The sequence below is a fragment of the Panthera pardus genome, unplaced genomic scaffold, assembly GCF_024362965.1.
Source record: "Panthera pardus isolate Hobbes unplaced genomic scaffold, ASM2436296v1 HiC_scaffold_7, whole genome shotgun sequence".
Lineage (NCBI taxonomy): Eukaryota > Metazoa > Chordata > Mammalia > Carnivora > Felidae > Panthera > Panthera pardus.
This window is the reverse complement of record NW_026527002.1, coordinates 33,586,092-33,604,732: the sequence shown is the minus strand read 5'-3', so window position 1 is coordinate 33,604,732 and position 18,641 is coordinate 33,586,092. Positions and strand designations below refer to the sequence as shown.

Sequence of the window (18,641 nt, the reverse complement as noted above, 5' to 3'; positions counted from 1 at the left end):
TAAGTGGATTCATCTATCATTGTAAAATGTCTTTTCTGTCTAGTAACAACTTTTTCTCAACATCTGTTTATTATTATAGCTCTTCACCTCTTATTTTGGGTACTGTTACTATTACATGGTTTTTTTCTATCTTTTTACTTTTAACCTATTTTTTTTAATATAAGGTGTTTTTTATATATAATTGGATCATGGGTTTTTTTTTAATTATTATTAATCCATTCTACTTGTTTCTGCATTTTGGATCAGGGCATTTAATTCTTTACATTTAATGTACTACCCATAATGTAGGATCTATGCCCTCCATTTCATTATTTGTTTTGTTTTGTATTTTAAAAAATGTTTTTCTTACATTTATTTATTTATAGAGAGACATAGAGAGACAGAGCACAAGTTGTGGAGGGGCAGAGAGAGAAGGAGACACAGAATCCGAAGAAGGCTCCAGGCTCTGAGCTGTCAACACAGAGCCCCACGCGGGGCTCAAACTAACAAACTGTAAGATCATGACCTGAGGTGAAGTCAGATGCTTAACCGACTGAGCCACCCAGGCACCCCTTGTTTTGTTTTCTGTATGTCTTTTTTATCCCTATGTTCCTCCATTACTGCCTTTTGTTGTGTTAAATAGCTATTTTCAAGTGTACGATTTAAATTCCCTCCTCCCACCTTTTTAAAAAATATTTTACCAGGCATCTGTGGGTGTAGCACATCAGGCGAGTCACAACCATCCTCTGGGTCAGTGCCCTGCAAAGGTCCCTGGCACTGGGAAATAGCCAGAGCTATATGCTTGGAAGACCTGTGGTGGGCTTGGACATGGGGATACTGAACACTTGCTACCCTACAACCTCTCCCATGGTCTTTGCTCCATTGTTGCTCTCCTGGGCTCCATGATTTAGGCTCCATTCACCGGACCTTTGAAAGTGATGAAGCTCAAGCTGGCCCCACGAGAAGAGGAGAGAAGGAAACTGTGAGGTCAGTTCACCCTACTCCACCCTTGCTCAGATACCAGGGTCACACCGTGCTTCTTTTACTCTTTTCTTAAAGTTATTTTCTTAGTGGTTACCTGGGGCATTATAGCTAGCCTCCCAATTTAAAGTAATCTAGCTTAGATTAATATTAACTTAATTTCAATAGTATACAGAAATTTGCTTTAATACAGCTCCATTCCCTCCCTTCTATGTGATATTATCATTATACAAATTATATCTTTATACATTATAGGACCGTCAACACAGGTTTATATTAATTGCTTTATACAGGTGTCTTCTAAATCAGACAGGAGAAGAAAAAAGCTACAAAAATTTCATTTGTATTTTTTTTATATTTATCTATGTAGTTACCTTACTGATACTCTATTTCTTTATGTGGATTTCAATTACCCTGTAGTGTTTTTTCATTTTAGACTGAAAAGACTCCCATTAGGACAGAAGTGATGGTTGTGAATTCCTTTAGCTTTTGTTTACAGTGGAGTATCTTAATTTTTCCCACAATTTTGCAGAATATTTTGCTGGATGTAGAATTCTTGGTTGATGGTCTTCCCCTCAAACCCCTGGTACTTCAAATATGTCATCCCATTGCTTCTGGCCTCCATAGGATGGGAGTAGGCCAAGTTAAAAAATCCACAAAGTTCAGATGTTTTTCCTGAATAAATTCTCCTCAGATTGTTACAAATCTTGGATTAGTTTCTAAACTAAAGAAAAGGTTGATTTTGACAAATATATATACATATATATATATCATTTTTATTATATATATAAAATATATGTTATATCATATTTATTTATTTGAGAGAGAGAGAGAGATTGAGAATGAGTGGGGAAGGGAAGTGAGAGGGAGACAGAAGATCCAAAGCAGGCTGTGTGGCTGTCAGCATGGAGCCAGACACGGGACTCAAACTCGTGAGCCATGAGATTATGATGTGAGCCGAAGTCGGAAGCTTAACCGACTGAGCCATGCAGACACCCCAATATCATATTTATATTTAAGTCAGGACTACAAAAAGTATACTTTAGACATTACTATCATGAACTGTGGAATAAGATAGGACTGGAAGCACATGAATTGGACATATTCCTTAACTTCTATAAGCCTTTTTTTTGCATATCTGTACAATTGAGTTAATGATATACACTCAATAAGACTGACACCTTTTGATCTGTCATATGACAGATCTTCTCTTAGTGGATCAATTATAGAGAAAGAACAATAAAGACAAGCTGTAAGTCATTCAGGGTGGCATGTCACTGTAAAATTGAATGTTCTTCAAAATGTCTCCTCTGCTGTTCTCAGTCTCCTGTTTCTTAAGTTATGTGTAAGAGGGCACAAGCATGGCAGTTTCTCATTAGCCTTCTAGAGTTTCTATTCAATGGCTGAGCTTATATATATATATATATATATATATATATATATATATATATATAGTGTGTGTGTGTGTGTGTGTAAGACACTCCTTTGGGCACTGCAAGAGTGATGTCAGTGAGCCTAATATTGGATGATGTGCACATTTTCCCTTTTGATGTAGTAGCTCCACATAGAATTTTCAAGTGCATCCACCCCCCCAACCCCACCCCCCCAGACCAGGGGTACTGTTTAGAGAGTGCTTCTCTTGAGTTTGGAGAATCTCTGATAGTCCTGAGAAAACCAAAAGAGACCCAGACCAAGTCTCTTGTTTTACATTCCTCATTTTTAGAATCACAAACATACCTGAATACTGTAGGACTCCAGGAATGCATGAGATAGCATAGCTTTTGCTCTTTGTATCAATCAAAGCAACAGAATCACTAGAACATCTATATCTATATCTTTGTTTATCTACATGTACATCTGTATCTATTTATCTCTCTATCTTTAGCTGTGTCTATATCTGAATCTCTATCTCTATCTAATCACATATCCATATAATTACAAGGATTTATTTGTTATGGAGATCTGACTTTATGCAGTTGTGGGAGCTGCTGGGAAAGTTAAAGTTCAAGTAATCCAAAAGGAATAATGAGTGTAAAAGTAGAGGAAAACAAGGACAGGCGGGAATGTACAGGCATGAGTTGGAGCCCACGAGAACAGACTGAAATCTGTGTCAGTTCTCATTACCACTAACCTTGATGGTGTGGCTATACTGCAGAAGTTGGGGTCCTTCATCACGGAGCTAAACACACACCTGAAGGTGGTGAAGCTGAAAGAAGATCTTGGTGAAGGTGGAGCCCTTGAAGGCTTGGTCATCATCTCACCAATGAAGTAAGCCAGCAGTTACATTATAATTACAGTAAAGGGGTAGGCCATTGTATAGAAGACAATGTAAGTGGTAACAGAAAAATTGCACAAAATGCTTATTAAAAATGGCAGGACAGGGCCACCTGGCTGGGTCCGTCCATGGAACATGCAACTCTTGACCTCAGGGTTGTGAGTTCGAGACCCACATTGGATGTAGAGATTACTTAAAAATAAAATTTTTTAAAAAATGGCAGGACAGATTATATTCAAGATTATATAGGGAAAAGAGAGACTTCAGTCTAGAACTGAGCCTAACTCCAAATATAGCAAAGACAGCTGAGGATTCTGCCTATAGGCAGAATGAGGGTGTCAGTGGATGGAAGATAACTAAGAGGAACTTGATTAGATATCAAGGGTGTGGGCATTCTTCTAAACTATGCTGAACAGGCCAGGGAGGCAGCTTAGTTGAGAAGAGGGCTCAACAGAGCCTGATTAAAGTTTGGTCAAGGAGGGGTTCCTTGTCAATATGAACTATCAAAATAACTGCTATTACACTTGTGTACTTCAAATCTCATAGAAGAATTGTCCCGATGGTCTATTCTAACTGAGAAATTTGGGAAATGTAGTTCAGGTTAGCCAAAGTGACATACTGCAGAGCTACCACACTCCTATTTGGAGGCCATGGTTCTTCCTTGGATCTTATTTTCCTGCTGTGAGATTCAGGTCATGGGTAATGGATTCCCTCACTGCCTCTTCTTAAAACAATAGGTAGGTGGGATATTGATGGGCAGGACATTGGCTAACTCTGCCTCCTATTTCTACTTTGTGTTTTTCCCCCCATGAGTTAAATTGTATTTTACTTAAAAAAATAGTTTATTATGATAAGAGCAATTAATATGGGATCTATCCCCTTAACAAATTTTCAGTGTACATTATTGTTGACCATAGTGGTACAGCAGATCTTTAGAGTTTATTCATTTTATTTAGCTTAAACATTGACTATTGCTTAATAACTCTGCATTTCTCCCTCAGCCTCTGGTAACCACCATTCCAGTCTTTGGTTTTACAAATTTGGCTATTTTAGATACCTTATATAAGTGAAATCATGTAGTACTTGTCTCTCTGTGTCTGGTTTACTTCTCATTCTTTGCTTCTCTCTTAGGGTAAACTTTCTGGTCTCCTTCCCTCACTCCCAGGTCTTTGCTCTCTTATATGGGATTAGAGGCATGGTTTCATTTGGGAGGGGACCTGGTCATGTTTATTGAGATCTGTACAGTGTTATCAGTGGATTTTCTTGGATGCAATCTGCCAGAAAATAGCTACAACCAAAGCAAAAACATAAACAATTTCATTTTCATTTACTCTTAAAGGATAATTGGGAAATAATTTACTTCCAAGGCTGGGGGTGTGCCCCAAGCTCATAAGACTTTGGAGATACTCAGAACAATGCTTTGCATTGTCAATATACTTAAGAGCTACTAAGGCCCAGGCCTTGCTCAGATATTCAGAAATTTCCATCCTTCTGTTTGTGGGGTCAGGCTTTCTCCTGTATTTCCTGTTCACATTGTTCTGAATATGACCCAGGCTACCAGAATGACGGCTGTTTAAAGGACAGTCTTGTCTTGCAGGGTATTTCACTTTCCTACCTTGTTAATTGGCTTCCATGAGCCTGATGAAAGGTAAATACTTTGTATCTTGAGAGCCTGATGATTAAAAATGGGAGGAAGAGGAAATAGATTAAGTAATAGGAAAGTAAGTGAGCTAATTCCTCCATGTTTCTGGGAGGAAATCATTAGATGCTTTCTAAAGTTGAGTTATTTAAGAATAAAAGTCTTCTCATATTATTTAGAGTTATGGATGTAACTACCAAAAAGAACTAAAACCATACATGAATTATTGTTTCCAGAGGGAAGAACTGGAAATGTATTTGGGAAAGAGTGAAGTAGAGCAAGAAACCCTGTTTTGGTTTTTTTTTGTTTTTGTTTTTGTTTTTGTAATACCCTGTTTTTTGAAATTCCTTTTTTTCCATCTGAATGTATTATTTTGATAATAATTAAGAAGGAAGTCAAAGTAAACACTTCCAAGTAACTTCACACTATTTTACTTGGATGCATCGCATATATTTTGTTAATGATTGAAAATAGGCTCTATTTAACAAGGTGGAACAAAAAGGACAGGACTGTTTTAATTCAGAGAATCCATGAATATCCTTTTCAGCACGATGGGCAGGAAAATTCAGAAATTATAATTTATATACATTTTTATATTTAAAAAAATACCTCAATTACAATGGATAAAGAGAAGATACAACTCAAGAGAATATTTGGATATTGCTGGGGCACAAGTTTTTTAATCACTAATGTAATTGGGACAGGAATTTTTGTGGCCCCCAAAGGGGTACTGAAATACTCTTGCATGAATGTGGGGCTCTCCCTGTGTATTTGGACTGTCTGTGCCCTGTGCCCTGTTGTCCATGATGACCACTCTCTGCTCAGCAGAGATAGATATAACCTTCCCACGCAGTGGAGCTCACTACTATTTTCTCAAAAGATGTTTCGGCAACTTAATCTCTTTCCTGAATCTCTGGACAAGCTTGTTTCTGGGACCAGGGTTAGCTGCCAGCCAAGCCTTACTCCTCGCCGAGTACAGCATCGAGCCTTTTTATCCCAGCTGCTCTGCTCCAAAGCTGCCAAAGAAATGTCTGGCGCTAGCCGTATTGTGGACCGTGGGAATTCTGAATTCTCGTGGTGTGAAAGAGGTGACTTGGCTTCAGACAGCCAGTCTAGTGCTGAAAATGGCTATACTCGGCCTTATTTCCCTGAGTGGAGTCATGCTGCTGGTGAGAGGAAGGAAGGAGAATGTAGAAAGATTCCAGAACTCTTTTGATACTGATTTTCCAGAAGCTTCTGAGTTTATAGAAGCCATTTTCCAAGGATATTTTGCGTTTTCAGGCGGGGGATGTTTTACATATATAGCAGGTAATTAACAATTCATTGAGAAAGAAAATCTCAAGTCATGACTTACTGCATGCAATGTGAAATGTACTTTCTTTTTGTATATTTTGAGTTTTACTTTAAATACATGATGATTCAATGTTTATTCTTACTAAATTGAGTCAGAATATGGCAGTCTTGCACTTATCACCCAGTCTTAATGTTTTCCCCCCTTCATTCAAAGGTGCTTATTTTATTGAATGACTTCTTTTTTTCCACTTTCTTTTCTGGGGCCATAAATATGGGATCTCCATGTCAATCTAGTTTCCTTTCTGTTAACGGATGAATTCTGGGATTGTGGAAATAGTCCCCTCCCATGAAACTGTGAATCCAGAAATGATCCAATGCCAGACTGTGTTTGTGTTGTGAGTGGGTGTGACATACTTATGCTCTGAAGTACTTTTAAAGAGAAGAGAATCATAGATGGACTAAATTACTCTGAGGCTGGATTTAATGCTCTTTCCTTCAGTGTCAAGACAGAAGATTTCTCTCTGCATTTTTAAAATGCAGTCTCAGGGTGACTGGGTCGCTCGGTTGTTTGAGTGTCTGACTTAGGCTCAGGTCATCTCGCAGTTCAGTTCAGAGTTTGAGCCCTGCGTTGGGCTCTGTGCTGACCGCTTGGAGCCTGGAGCCTGCTTCAGAATCTGTGTCTCCCTCTCTCTCTGCCCCTCTGTATTTGGACTGTTTCTCTCTCTCTCAAAAATAAATAAACATTACAAAATAAAAAATAAAAAATAAAATAAAATCAGTCTCTTCCCTTGAATTCTATCCTTTCCCTCTCACCTCCTAAGGGATCTTCCCCATTTATTAATTTTTTTCAACTTCAACCTTTTTACCAGTTCTTTTCCTTAACCTTTCAATGTGAAGTGGGTTCTACTCTTAAAACACATGTGATATTTCCTTTAATCTTAGGACCCCGAGTCACTAATGTGTCCATTACTCATTAAATAATTTGGTCAGCAAATATCTTATTAAACACTGACTATTTTTGAAGCCCTGTAGTAGTGCCTTAAGATGAGTAATATGGACGCTTTATCCTAAAGAGGCTAAAGTCTAATGGAAGAGGTAAAATCTAGATTTTGGTCTGACCTGTAGCACTTATGAACTGTGGCAGGTATCTTTACCTGTCTGGACTTACTTTTTTTTTTTTTCTCCATCCAAAAAATGGTCATTATGACTTAAAATCACTATGATTTTGTGCTTATAAGTAACAGCATGATAGTATTTAATAAGTGGTTTTAAGGGGGAACAGTATGACTACTATGAGAATTCAGTAGATGGTAAAATCACCTTTAGCTGTGTCATCAAAAAGGTGGCAACTTTCACTGAACTCAAAAAAGTCCACCAGTAAAAATAAATGAGTGAGGCTGTGGAGACCAGAAGTATGAAGGTGCGTATAAGACAGAGCACGTAACTTTGGGTGACTTAAAAATGGTTTCCATCTGATGGGCTGGATAATAGATATGATTACTAAGGGAAGCATATAAAGAGAAGTAGAACAAAATGACATAGGAGTGGAGACAGATGACTGGAGAAGTCCAAATTTAGAGGGTAGGTGGAGAAAGAAGATGCAATGAAGAAGTCAGAGGAGGTTTAGAGAATTATAAAAGAAAATCACTACATGTTCCAGGAAGAGGGTGTAATCAACATGGTGAAGTGCTTCCAGAAGTTGAGGAGTATGAGGATTGAGCAGAAGCCATTTCACTAAGAAATCATTGGTGAACTTTGGATACAAGAGGAAAGTCAGTCTGCATTGAGTTAAAATGTGAAGTATTGAGAAAAGGAAGCTATGGGATGAGATTACTGTCTTAAGCAGTTTGTGATTAAATGTGCCACTGCAATTGAAAAGACTAGGATAATTAGCTCAACTTTCCCTTTCTGTGTCTCACTTCATCTTTCTCTCTCTTATAAGGATAGAAGAGATATCTCTGGTTTTGATTTTATTCATCTTGTTCCATTGCCAGAGATGTTTCACTGCTGGATAATTTTTCTCTGCTGAAAATGATTCACAAAATTTACTTACCTATAAACTATTATAGAATTCTTCACAAGCAGCTGGCAGTAAACAAAGGTGAAGGAATTTCAGTGTATGCTGGGATGTTAATTCACTTAATAAACTTTAAATACAGCTAAGCTCTAAGTAACTCTTTTACCTGTAAAAAGATGATACATAGGCAGCTGACTTAGCACACTGTAGGAACATCTACTTCTAAGTTCAAGACTAAGGATATTCACTGTCTGGCCATAATAACTTTGAATTATGTTATGTTATGTTATGTTATGTTATGTTATGTTATGTTATATTCCTTACCTTCTCTCTATAAATCTGATACACAATAAGAAAGAGTAAAAGGCCCAGAGGAAAGTATAGTTAATCCTAAAAGTTGCCTTTTTGCTTGTTCAAAATCTTTGACTAATAACCATAGTCATTAATAACTTATTGAGTGCTAGGCATTTGATTGGAATTTTATTGTCTCTATATTTTCCATTCTCCCCAAAATACAGGTCAGGAAATTGAAAACTTAGCAGTCAATAAATTGTCCAGAAGGCCACACCTAGTAAATGGTTCAGGCAGCATTTAAATGAGAACTTTCTAATTCTTTACTCTTTAAGTGCTTAAGCAGTTCATATTATTATATATCATGGGCATTATATTCCACCCCTGGGCAGATACAGATGAAACAGATTTGACATATATTGAAGGATAGATAGTTATTAACCAGAGGGATTTGGCTTTGAGTAACAGAAACCCACACACAGTGGCTTAAACAATAAAAGAGGAACCTGCTGGAAGAATAATGCTGTATTTTAAGGAAGACCTGAGTAATCAATCTTCAGGAGCAACAGGAGATAGGGAAGCTCTAGGACTTAAAAACTAGATCTATCAGTCACCTTTCTTCTTTTTGCCACCATTATGATGCTTTTTTTCCTGATTCTCTCAGTTTTGTCAACATTTGGCTCAAATTCTTGAGAGGAATCTTCTTGTGTAGTGACAACGATTGGCTTCCAGTGAGTCAGAGGTCTTACTTGGTTCTCTCACCAGCAGCCAGGACATAGGGTCACATTATATACACAGAACTATAATGCTCAATTATTTATGTCAGGGATAATTCTCAGAGAATGGCAAAATTTGGGAAAACAATGTGACAAATGGAACAATATTTGAGAATAAGATTGTCTTAGAAAATCCATTATCTATGATGCTAAATCATGACCTTTTCTTTTTTGCACTTAATACTGACATAAAGGGAAGGCAAAGATCCTACAGGGAAAGAGAATTTATGATTTACTCTTTTACTTTTTACATATATGCTATGAGAATGTCCATTTTCTTTTTTTTTAATGTTTATTGTTTGAGAGAGAGAGAGAGAGAGCAAGCAGGGGAGGGCCAGAGAGAGAGGGGGACAGAGGATCCAAAGTAGGCTCCTGTGGTGACAGCAGAGACCCCAATGCAGGGCTCAAACTCACAAGAGCCATGAGATCATGACCTGAGCCACAGTTGGACGCTTAACTGACTGAGTCACCCAGGCGCCCTGCTGTGAGAATGTATAATAGGACAATTTTGCCAGCCGAGGAGAGCTTCCTCTCCTATGTTCCCAAGTTATAATTTTGCTGAAATCTAAAATAAGAGTAAGGGTAAACCAGGCAACTAGGAAAGGAAAGAACATTCCACATGAGAGTATGGGTATAGGGGGCATGACATTTTTGAAAAACTGAAACCTGTAGGCCTATGACACAGATAGCACAGGGCACCATCAAATTATCATGTTATATATTTTCATAGCCCTGTATTTCTTTTCATATGGACAGTTACCACAGTCACTATTATAACTTTTATTTATATGATTATTTAATTTGTATATAGCTCTTCTTGAGGTTAGACTTTATGTTTGTTTTTGCTCACTATCGTATTCCACTACCCAGATTAAGTGCCTTGTACCTAACAGATAAGGCTGAAGACACAGGTAGTCTCCAAACCTATACAGGGTCTTATGGACTCATCTTTGATTTTCATTCTTGTGACTTTCTTCAGAAATGTTATCATCTATAAGGAAAAGGAAGAAAATTTCCCCCTTTTTACACTTAACACCAAGATCATCCAAGAAAGGAGATAGGTGTGTAGCAGTTCATCAATGTGTTTGTGCCTATGTGTATGAATAAGTGTGATAGTCGCCAGAGTGGATAGGAAGAATTCAGCCCCATTGGTAATGCAGGAAGCAGTTTTAAAGATAAATTTAAGACATAATTTTTTACCACTTGTTATTTTTCTCTTTTATATGTTATAGGGGAGCTGAAGAAACCCAGAAAGACAATCCCAAGATGCATATTTACTGCGTTACCTCTGGTAACTATCATTTATCTGCTGGTTAACATTTCCTACCTGACTGTTCTGACACCCAGGGAAATTCTTTCTTCAGGTTTGTATGCAAGTGACTAAGGCAATAAATAATAATGACAGTTCTAGTCCATTTAGTATAAGTAAGTATCACTTTACCAGTCAGACTACTGTTTGCTTTTCATTATTTTATATAGAGTCACCTTGTAATTTTCAAAATATTGAAGGGGCCAAAGAATATGATTTGGCTTAGGAAAGAGTTTTAGATTTAAGCATGATACTATGGAAAACCATGTTTCTGATGATATGGAAAAATATCCATAATGCTGATATATGATGCAGACTAGGTTCAAAATATCTGTATCCCTTTCATGATCTTTCCTCACCAGAGTGACACCATACAATCAGTGCTTAGGTCTGTTAAAACTTTTACAAAAAAGCCCGTAACTTTTACAACAATGATTTTCTAAATATTCTTCTAGGTGATATAAAGAATGATAAACTTGAAATGTGGGACATTAGCAGTTAAAAGGGTAGAAGTTAGGGTCAATTACTGGATATAATTAATAGTATTAATATGTAATATAATAATGTTTATTATAAATTACTCTAAAGTTTATGGTGGCAAAGGGGTCCTGAACATATTGGAAATATGACATAAACTTCCGATATAAACTATCATCCAGTACCTTTAGGAATAATCTCTTTTGAGTAGCTATTACTGTTTGATAAATCTTTGAGGCACTGGAGGTAAATCTAAGAGAGGTTTAATAAAAAGTCTTAACACACTTTGCCTTGATTCTTGTGTTACTGCCATTCAGGAATCTGCCTGAATGGTATCAGTATTGATTCACAATGCTCTAGTTGTCTTAGGGACATGTAAACTAGATATGATCAAGATTTTGAGTATTTGTGGGAACAAACCAAAGGCTAAGTTAGATAAGAACAAGTAGTGATTTATTAACTACTTTGATTATGCAGAGAATAAATTTATAAAATTAATTAGGGTGTGGTCAGGTGTTGCCCAGGTGACCCAGATGTTATGGTTCATTGAATCTGGCATTGGTTATGACTATCATTTCTCTGGTCACACTCATTGTTAAAAAATTATGATTATCTTCTCTGAGGTGTCCTAATAGTTGCAGCAATTTTATGGGTGGCACAATTGTTCCACACGTGTGGAAGTCCCATGAAGGAAGACCAATGAAGTGTTTTGACTATAGTTACTTGTAATTTGGTTTTTAATGCTTACTCTTCTAGGCGTATAATCCTCAGACCTTGTTTAGATCCTGTAATAATTTTCTGGAATTCAAATATCTATCTTCTATTGTATTAGGAATTTAAGTTAAGAAAATAATTAGAGCTATACATTAAAAACGTATGTATAGGAACGACCATCATAGCATTACATATGAGGGCAAAAAATTAAAGATCACCAAAGTATCCAATAAATTTGAAATAAATAAAAAATTTAGCGAAATCCAAATAATAGGCCCATTCTGAGTTTTTTCAAAGACCATATTGTTGTAAATACTTAAAGTAAAGGGACAATGTTTATAATGTAACAGTGATGGAAAAGCAGGATCTATATTATGATATAAAACAGAAAGTATATAGTTAATGGTGGAGATCTGTTGGAATGATATTGTGGGTGATTTTTGCTTGGTTCTTTCCTGGATTTCCCAATTTTTCTTTAATGAACTGTATAATTTATATAGTGAAATAAATAAATTATAAGTGAAAGAAATAGATTTCTAAATTAAGGAAATGTAAGGATTAAGGAGTGTTTTCAATCAAATGAGTGTGTTTAAAAGACATGAAAAGTTCCAGAGGAATATAGAGTATCTAAGATGTGGTGTGAATTGGATGCTACATTTTCTTTGATGAACACTGAAAAAAATTATACCAAGCTGTGATACATATTAGATTCTGTGGTTTATATGGAGAAAGAACCAGTGCTATTAATCATGTATTGTTTTTTTTTTGATCAGTGTTAGAGCTCTGACCTGCTTCTTTGCTGATTGTTCTCTTAGAAAAAAAATGGGCATAATTTTAAATAAGTTTTACAACACAGTGGGAAGGATGTTTCTAGAATGAGGTGTGTGCAGGGGCACCTGGGTGGCTCAGTCAGTTACACGTTCGACTTTGGCTCAGGTCATGATCTCGTGGTTTGTGGGTTCAAGCCCTGCATCCAGCTCTGTGCTGACAGCTCAGAGCCTGAAGACTGTTTCAGATTCTGTGTCTCCCTCGATCTCTGCCCATCCCCCACTCATGCTCTGTCTCTCTATCTCTCAAAAATAAATAAATGTTAAATAAATTTAAAAAATCCACCAATTGGTAACTAATTTAACTTACAGTTATATAATAGAATATTGAGCATTCTTTAAAATAGCTAGATGGATGCATATGTACCAATATGATCAAGATATATTGGAAAGTAAAAAAATCAAGCCTAAGTGTGCCTACACACACACACACACACACACACACACACACACCCCTTGCATGAATGCTTATATAGGCATAGAAACTTTCTGAAGGCATATCCAAAAAGATACTAACAGTAGTTACATCTGGGGTGCATGAATGAAGGATTGGTGAGGAGAGGGACATTTACTTTTTACTTTATGTGCTTCAGTGCTATTTATTTTACTTCTTACCAAAAGCATATATAATACAATTATAAAAGAAAATAAATGACATGAAGAAGAGAATAAAAAAAGAAAAAAATTAGTTGTGGAATAAAGATAAAGATTATGTAGCAGAGTTGAACTAGAACCTCCTCTAATTATAACCGGGTTTGTAGAATGCATGACAGGAAATAAAGACCAGGAAATGAGGACTTTACTACCAGAAATAAGTATTTCTGATATGTGTTTGAAAATGGAAAATGTGTGGAGGTGTGGGTGTCCAGGAGGAACAACTAATAATACTTTATTTGAAATGAACAATACGTGAGACAGGAAATACTTTAAAACAAGACCCAACATTGTAGAATAGCACTAAAGAGAGAAGTGACAATAGCATTTAAGGCTGTTTAATATATGTGCTGCTGAAGTAGGCACGCACTTAAGGCTGTTTAAAATGGGTTCAAAAATAAATATTTTTAAGAACAAGGACCATTGATGATAATTTAATTTTGTCATTTTGAACAAGTTTTACTATTTGTTATAAGCCATTATGTTGATGCCATAGAGGCAACATCTGCCCCAGAGCAACGCCCCAGAGCATGACTGCCAAGGACACTAGGTCTTCGTGTGCTCATTCCACTGAAAGACTGAGACCTTTGTTCTCTGTGTCTAAATGATCTGTCCTACCTTATGTCTACATAATATGAATTGGACTCAGTTTCTCATAGGCAGTGGGTGCATTTCTTCACTGGCACCTTTTTTAATCTACTGACTTGTAACGAGTTAGTGTTTATAATAGAAGATCTCTTCACAACCTCTTCAGTTGTGACAACCAAAATATGCCTCCAGATATTGCCAAAAGATCCCTGAGGAGCAAAATCACTTCCCATTGCGAACCACTGGTCTATAGTTTAGACAAGCACCCAAATGTCTTGAGTGTTTTAATCTGTGTGTAATTTGTTTTCTCTGTCTACAGGGTTGATTTTTAAATTCCTATTAAGTATTTAAAATTGCACCACAACATGGGGGCTTTGTAAGGCTCATTCCTGTGTCAGCAATGTTGCTTTTTTTTTTTTTTTTTACTCTGATTGCAACTCTTAGCACTCTGTAGTTTTAGAAAATAAGCATGCAATCATCAATTCAACCTTTCATTTCACAATTATTATTGAAAACTTAAACATTTCTGAGACTTATTGAAGTACAAGCCTTTCTAGTAAAGAAATGAATGATACTTGACCTCAAGAAGTGAAGTTTCTGGTCTCTTGGGGATGATGCATGAGATGGTAACCATTTATGATACAGTGTGATAGGGCTAAAATGGACACATGCAAATGGTGTTAGGTACATGTAAAGTAAATAATGAAATTAAACAAAATTTAACTTTCTTAATTCCCTTTTGAATTTCCTGCTTTCATTTAGAGATAATCTTTAAAGGTTTATCATTAATTTCTTATTTTTAATACATTGTCTTTTGTGTGTTCTTATTTTTCTGCAGATGCTGTGGCTATCACGTGGACTGATAGAGTAATCCCCTCATTAACATGGGTTATTCCTTTTGGTGTTTCTGCCTCAATATTTAGCAACCTTCTGGCTAATGTACTTGAATCATCAAGAGTAACATATATGGCTGGCCAAGAGGGCCAACTGCCTTTGCTATTTAATATGCTTAATATTCACTCCTCTCCATTTATATCTGTGCTAGTACTTGTCACCATGGCATCAATTGCCATTGTCTCAACAAACCTCACTGACCTGATAAACTATCTTTATTTTGTAGTTTTTATTTGGTCTGTATTATCAATGATAGGAATACTAAAACTGAGATACCAGGAGCCAAATCTACCTAGACCTTACAAGGTAATTTTTTTCCATGTGAAATAAAATATACTGGGTGTAACCATGTTTCAAGACTATATTCAGAACATATATGGGTAGGTCTTTTTATTAGTAACAAATTGTGAAGCCCATAAAGGTAATCTGGTCTTAGTTTTTATTGGGTAGATTTTACTCAGTTTAAAATCTCTTGGGTTCCATTAGGTTTACTAGAGAGAAAGATAAACCTCTGGGTGGTGAGGCAGATCATTATGAGTCTTTTGACCAGAGACTATTTAATTTACTAATGTAGCTACCTATGCACACTGGTATCTTGTACAGTCAGGGTCAGATTTAGCAGGTGGGAAATAGAAGAGGCAAGTGATAACATCTCCTGTCCTGAAACATCGACCTAACTTAATTTGATCACCAACAAATTCCATCTGTTCCACTTTACTTCTTTTAAACTTACTTTCATTTTGGATGAGGAGGAGTTTTACAGGAGAGCCCTTTAATGGTAGGAAAGAAAATAAACAAAAACTTGGCAGTGTAGTGATACTATTGGAGAAAAGTGACCTTGATGCTCTGATTATCAGAATAGTCTTGGTGAGCTAGGCTTCATGTTAAAAGCTTTTCTTGGATTATCACATTTAATCCTCTCAGTAATACCAAAGGCAGATACTACTCTTATCCCCATTTTACAGATGAGGAAACAGGTTTAGAAAAGTTGTTACTTGCCCAACCTCACACTGCGTGGTAGAGTCAAGATTGAAATCTAGGCAGTCCCTTTGGAGTGTTTGCCTTTTAGAACATACAAATAAATATAAGAAATATATACTATAAACAATTTAATAAAGAACACAGGGAGAAAGAAAGCAATGTTCCAATGACTTACAACCAACCTTCCTTTTCCATCCTCCCTTCTACTTCTTCCATCCAGCCATCCCCTAACTGTTGCGTATTTGAGTATCAGTTATTGAAAGCAACTATATTTTAAGCACCTTACTAAGTATTCTGGGTGCAAAAAGGAGTAAGACTTGGCTTCTGCCCTTAGGCAGGGTATAATCTATCTGAACAGTCAGGTGAACCAAAATTCATAGTATGATTATTGCCATATGGTGGCCTCCAGAAGGTGTTCAAAAAAAAAATACATGGGGAAGGAGGGATCATTTTGTTCTTTAATCTCTGATCCTCAGTGTCTTCAGGTCTCAAATGGGAATAAATAACGCCTACCTCCTAGGAATGTGGAATATATTAAATGAGCTAAGACATGCAAACAATCCAGAGTCTGACATTGATAGTTATTATGGTTTATATCATTATTTGATACATGTTTGCATTAAAAAGAAGGCAAGGGCAACCACAAGTATAAGTAATTAACATTTGTCTTGAATGCCACATGAATGCTCTTTTCCCTCAGTTATCTGATAATTGATACTGAGTTGTGAGATGACAAATTATCTTTCATCTTTCCTAGGGGTGTTTTACAAATTAGGAGGAGATTCTTTTTTTTTTAAATTTTTTTATTTATTTATTTTTTTAATGTAAGCTCTATGCCCAACTTGGGGCTTGAACTTACCACCGTGAGATCAAGTGTTGCATGCTCTACTGACGGAGGCAGCCAGGTGCCCCAAGAAGCAATTTTTAATTAAGTCCCTAAGGGAATGATCTTTTAATTAAAGGGTTTCATAAATATGAATATAGCTATGTTATATTTTGGGGATATAGATTCATATCTATTTATTAAAGATATATATCAAAAGTGACTGCCTATTGAATTTGCTCCCTAGGTTGGGTAATATTGGTGCAGGACCCTTAACAATCCTAATGCAAAGCAGGTACCAAGAATAGGGCTTCAAGTTTTTTGGCTAAAACAAAAACAAAAACAAAAACCCACCAAAAGTAGAATTGTCTTGGCCAAAGTTTTTGTTTTGAATTTTTTTTAATGTACTGAGCCTACAAAGTCATAATATTTACCTGTTAATATCTGCCTGAATAACAGAGTGCCTAGGGATATTCTGTGTTTTTGATATGACTTTCTTATTGCCTTGAGATATTTTCTTGGGAAAATTGTGACTTTCTGAGCTTTAGGAACTCCCTTTTAATGAATTCATGCTGCCTAGATCAGAAGATGGTTATCTTACTAGCCAATGATCATGATTATTTCCACTCATGAACAGGCAAACACTAGATGTTCATTCCCTTCAACCATTGCCTTGACGTTGAGAGTCTTCAACATTCTAAACTCAGATAATTTAACCCATTTTCTTTCATTCACTTATATCTTATTTTTGTTTATATAAATATGCAGTACTTTATATAGGTTTTCACATCTAATTTTATTTTTTGAATTTTTTTTTCAGGTGTTTTTTCCATTACCTTTGGTAACAATGGCCATCAGCCTATACTTGGTTTTGGTCCCTTTGGTGAAGTCTCCACATATGCATTATATTTATGTGTGCCTCTTTGTTCTCAGTGGACTTCTATTTTACATACCTTTAATATATCTCAAATTGAGGTTGGTTTGGTTTGAGAAAATGACATGTCATTTACAATTGCTGTTTAATATTTGCATCCCTGATGTGGCTGAAGAACAGATGTCAGAAGTACAAACTTTTTAAAAAGTAGCCTTTTAAAAGCACTCCCAAATTAAAAAAAAAAAATCAAGCACATTATGGAACATTAATGATGAAATGCCCATGGTAACTTTCTTTCTTGAATGAGATAGTGTATAAATAAGTGCCCATGATAGTACTTAGTTTTAAAAATCACACAAAAATTGTTGTGTAAAGCCAAAGCTCTGTTTTGGTTTGCATGGTTTGATACATTGATGATATTTCCCCCTTTCTTCCATTTTTTTCTGCACCCACCCTTTACTGCTGAATTTGTGGTGATTTTGTGATAAAAGTTAACAATTAAAATAAAAAAGCGTTCTCGTCTTCATTCCTGAGTCCTTACATTGGTGCTGAAGATAAAAGAATAACCCCATTTGTCTGATTAGCTTTTCCCTATTTGTATTTTTTCAACCTAAAAGCTATTTGAAGCATGAGTTTTTAGTTTATTTTCTTTTGTACTCCTTCTTCTAAATTCTGAGATGCTTTCGAAGAACAAGTTTACTATGTTTTCATTTGATTAAAATGTGACTTATCAAGGGACGCCTGAGTGGCTCAGTCAGTTGAGCATCCAACTTTGGTTCAGGTCATGATCACACTGTTCGTGAGTTCACGCCCCACATCGGGCTTTGTGCTGACAGAGCCCCCCCCCCTTCCCCAATTCGTGCTATATATCTCAAAAATAAATAAATAAATGATAAATTTTTTTTTTTTTAATGTGACTTACCAAGGCACCTGGGTGGCTCAGTGGGTTAGGCATCTGAATCTTGGTTTCAGCTGAGGTCATGGTCTCACAGAGTCATGATCTCATGGTTGGTGGGATCGAGCCCTGTGCTATCAGCGAGGAGCCTGCTTGGTATTCTCTCTCTCCCTCTCTCTCTCTCTCTCTGCCCCTTCCCTGCTCTCTCTCTCTGTCTCTCAAAATAATTAAATAAACTTTAAAAAATGTGACTTATCTGTAACTACGTAATTGTGTGTATAAAGTGTGGGTAACAGGTGGCAGAGTGGACTGTATCCCAGTTATGGCACCCACCCACTATCAATCAATATACAA

General features: G+C 36.4%; 1 protein-coding gene across 1 annotated transcript; it reads left to right on the top strand.

Moving 5' to 3' along the window:
* The first annotated feature begins 5,493 nt into the window (after nucleotides 1-5,493).
* On the top strand, nucleotides 5,494-17,918 carry SLC7A13 (solute carrier family 7 member 13). Its single transcript, XM_019453391.2, is given in 5 exon segments — nucleotides 5,494-5,655; nucleotides 5,657-6,182; nucleotides 10,484-10,615; nucleotides 14,659-15,020; nucleotides 17,339-17,918. Coding segments are annotated over 5 exon segments (1,440 nt in total). The 3' UTR covers nucleotides 17,597-17,918.
* The last annotated feature ends 723 nt before the right edge of the window (nucleotides 17,919-18,641 follow it).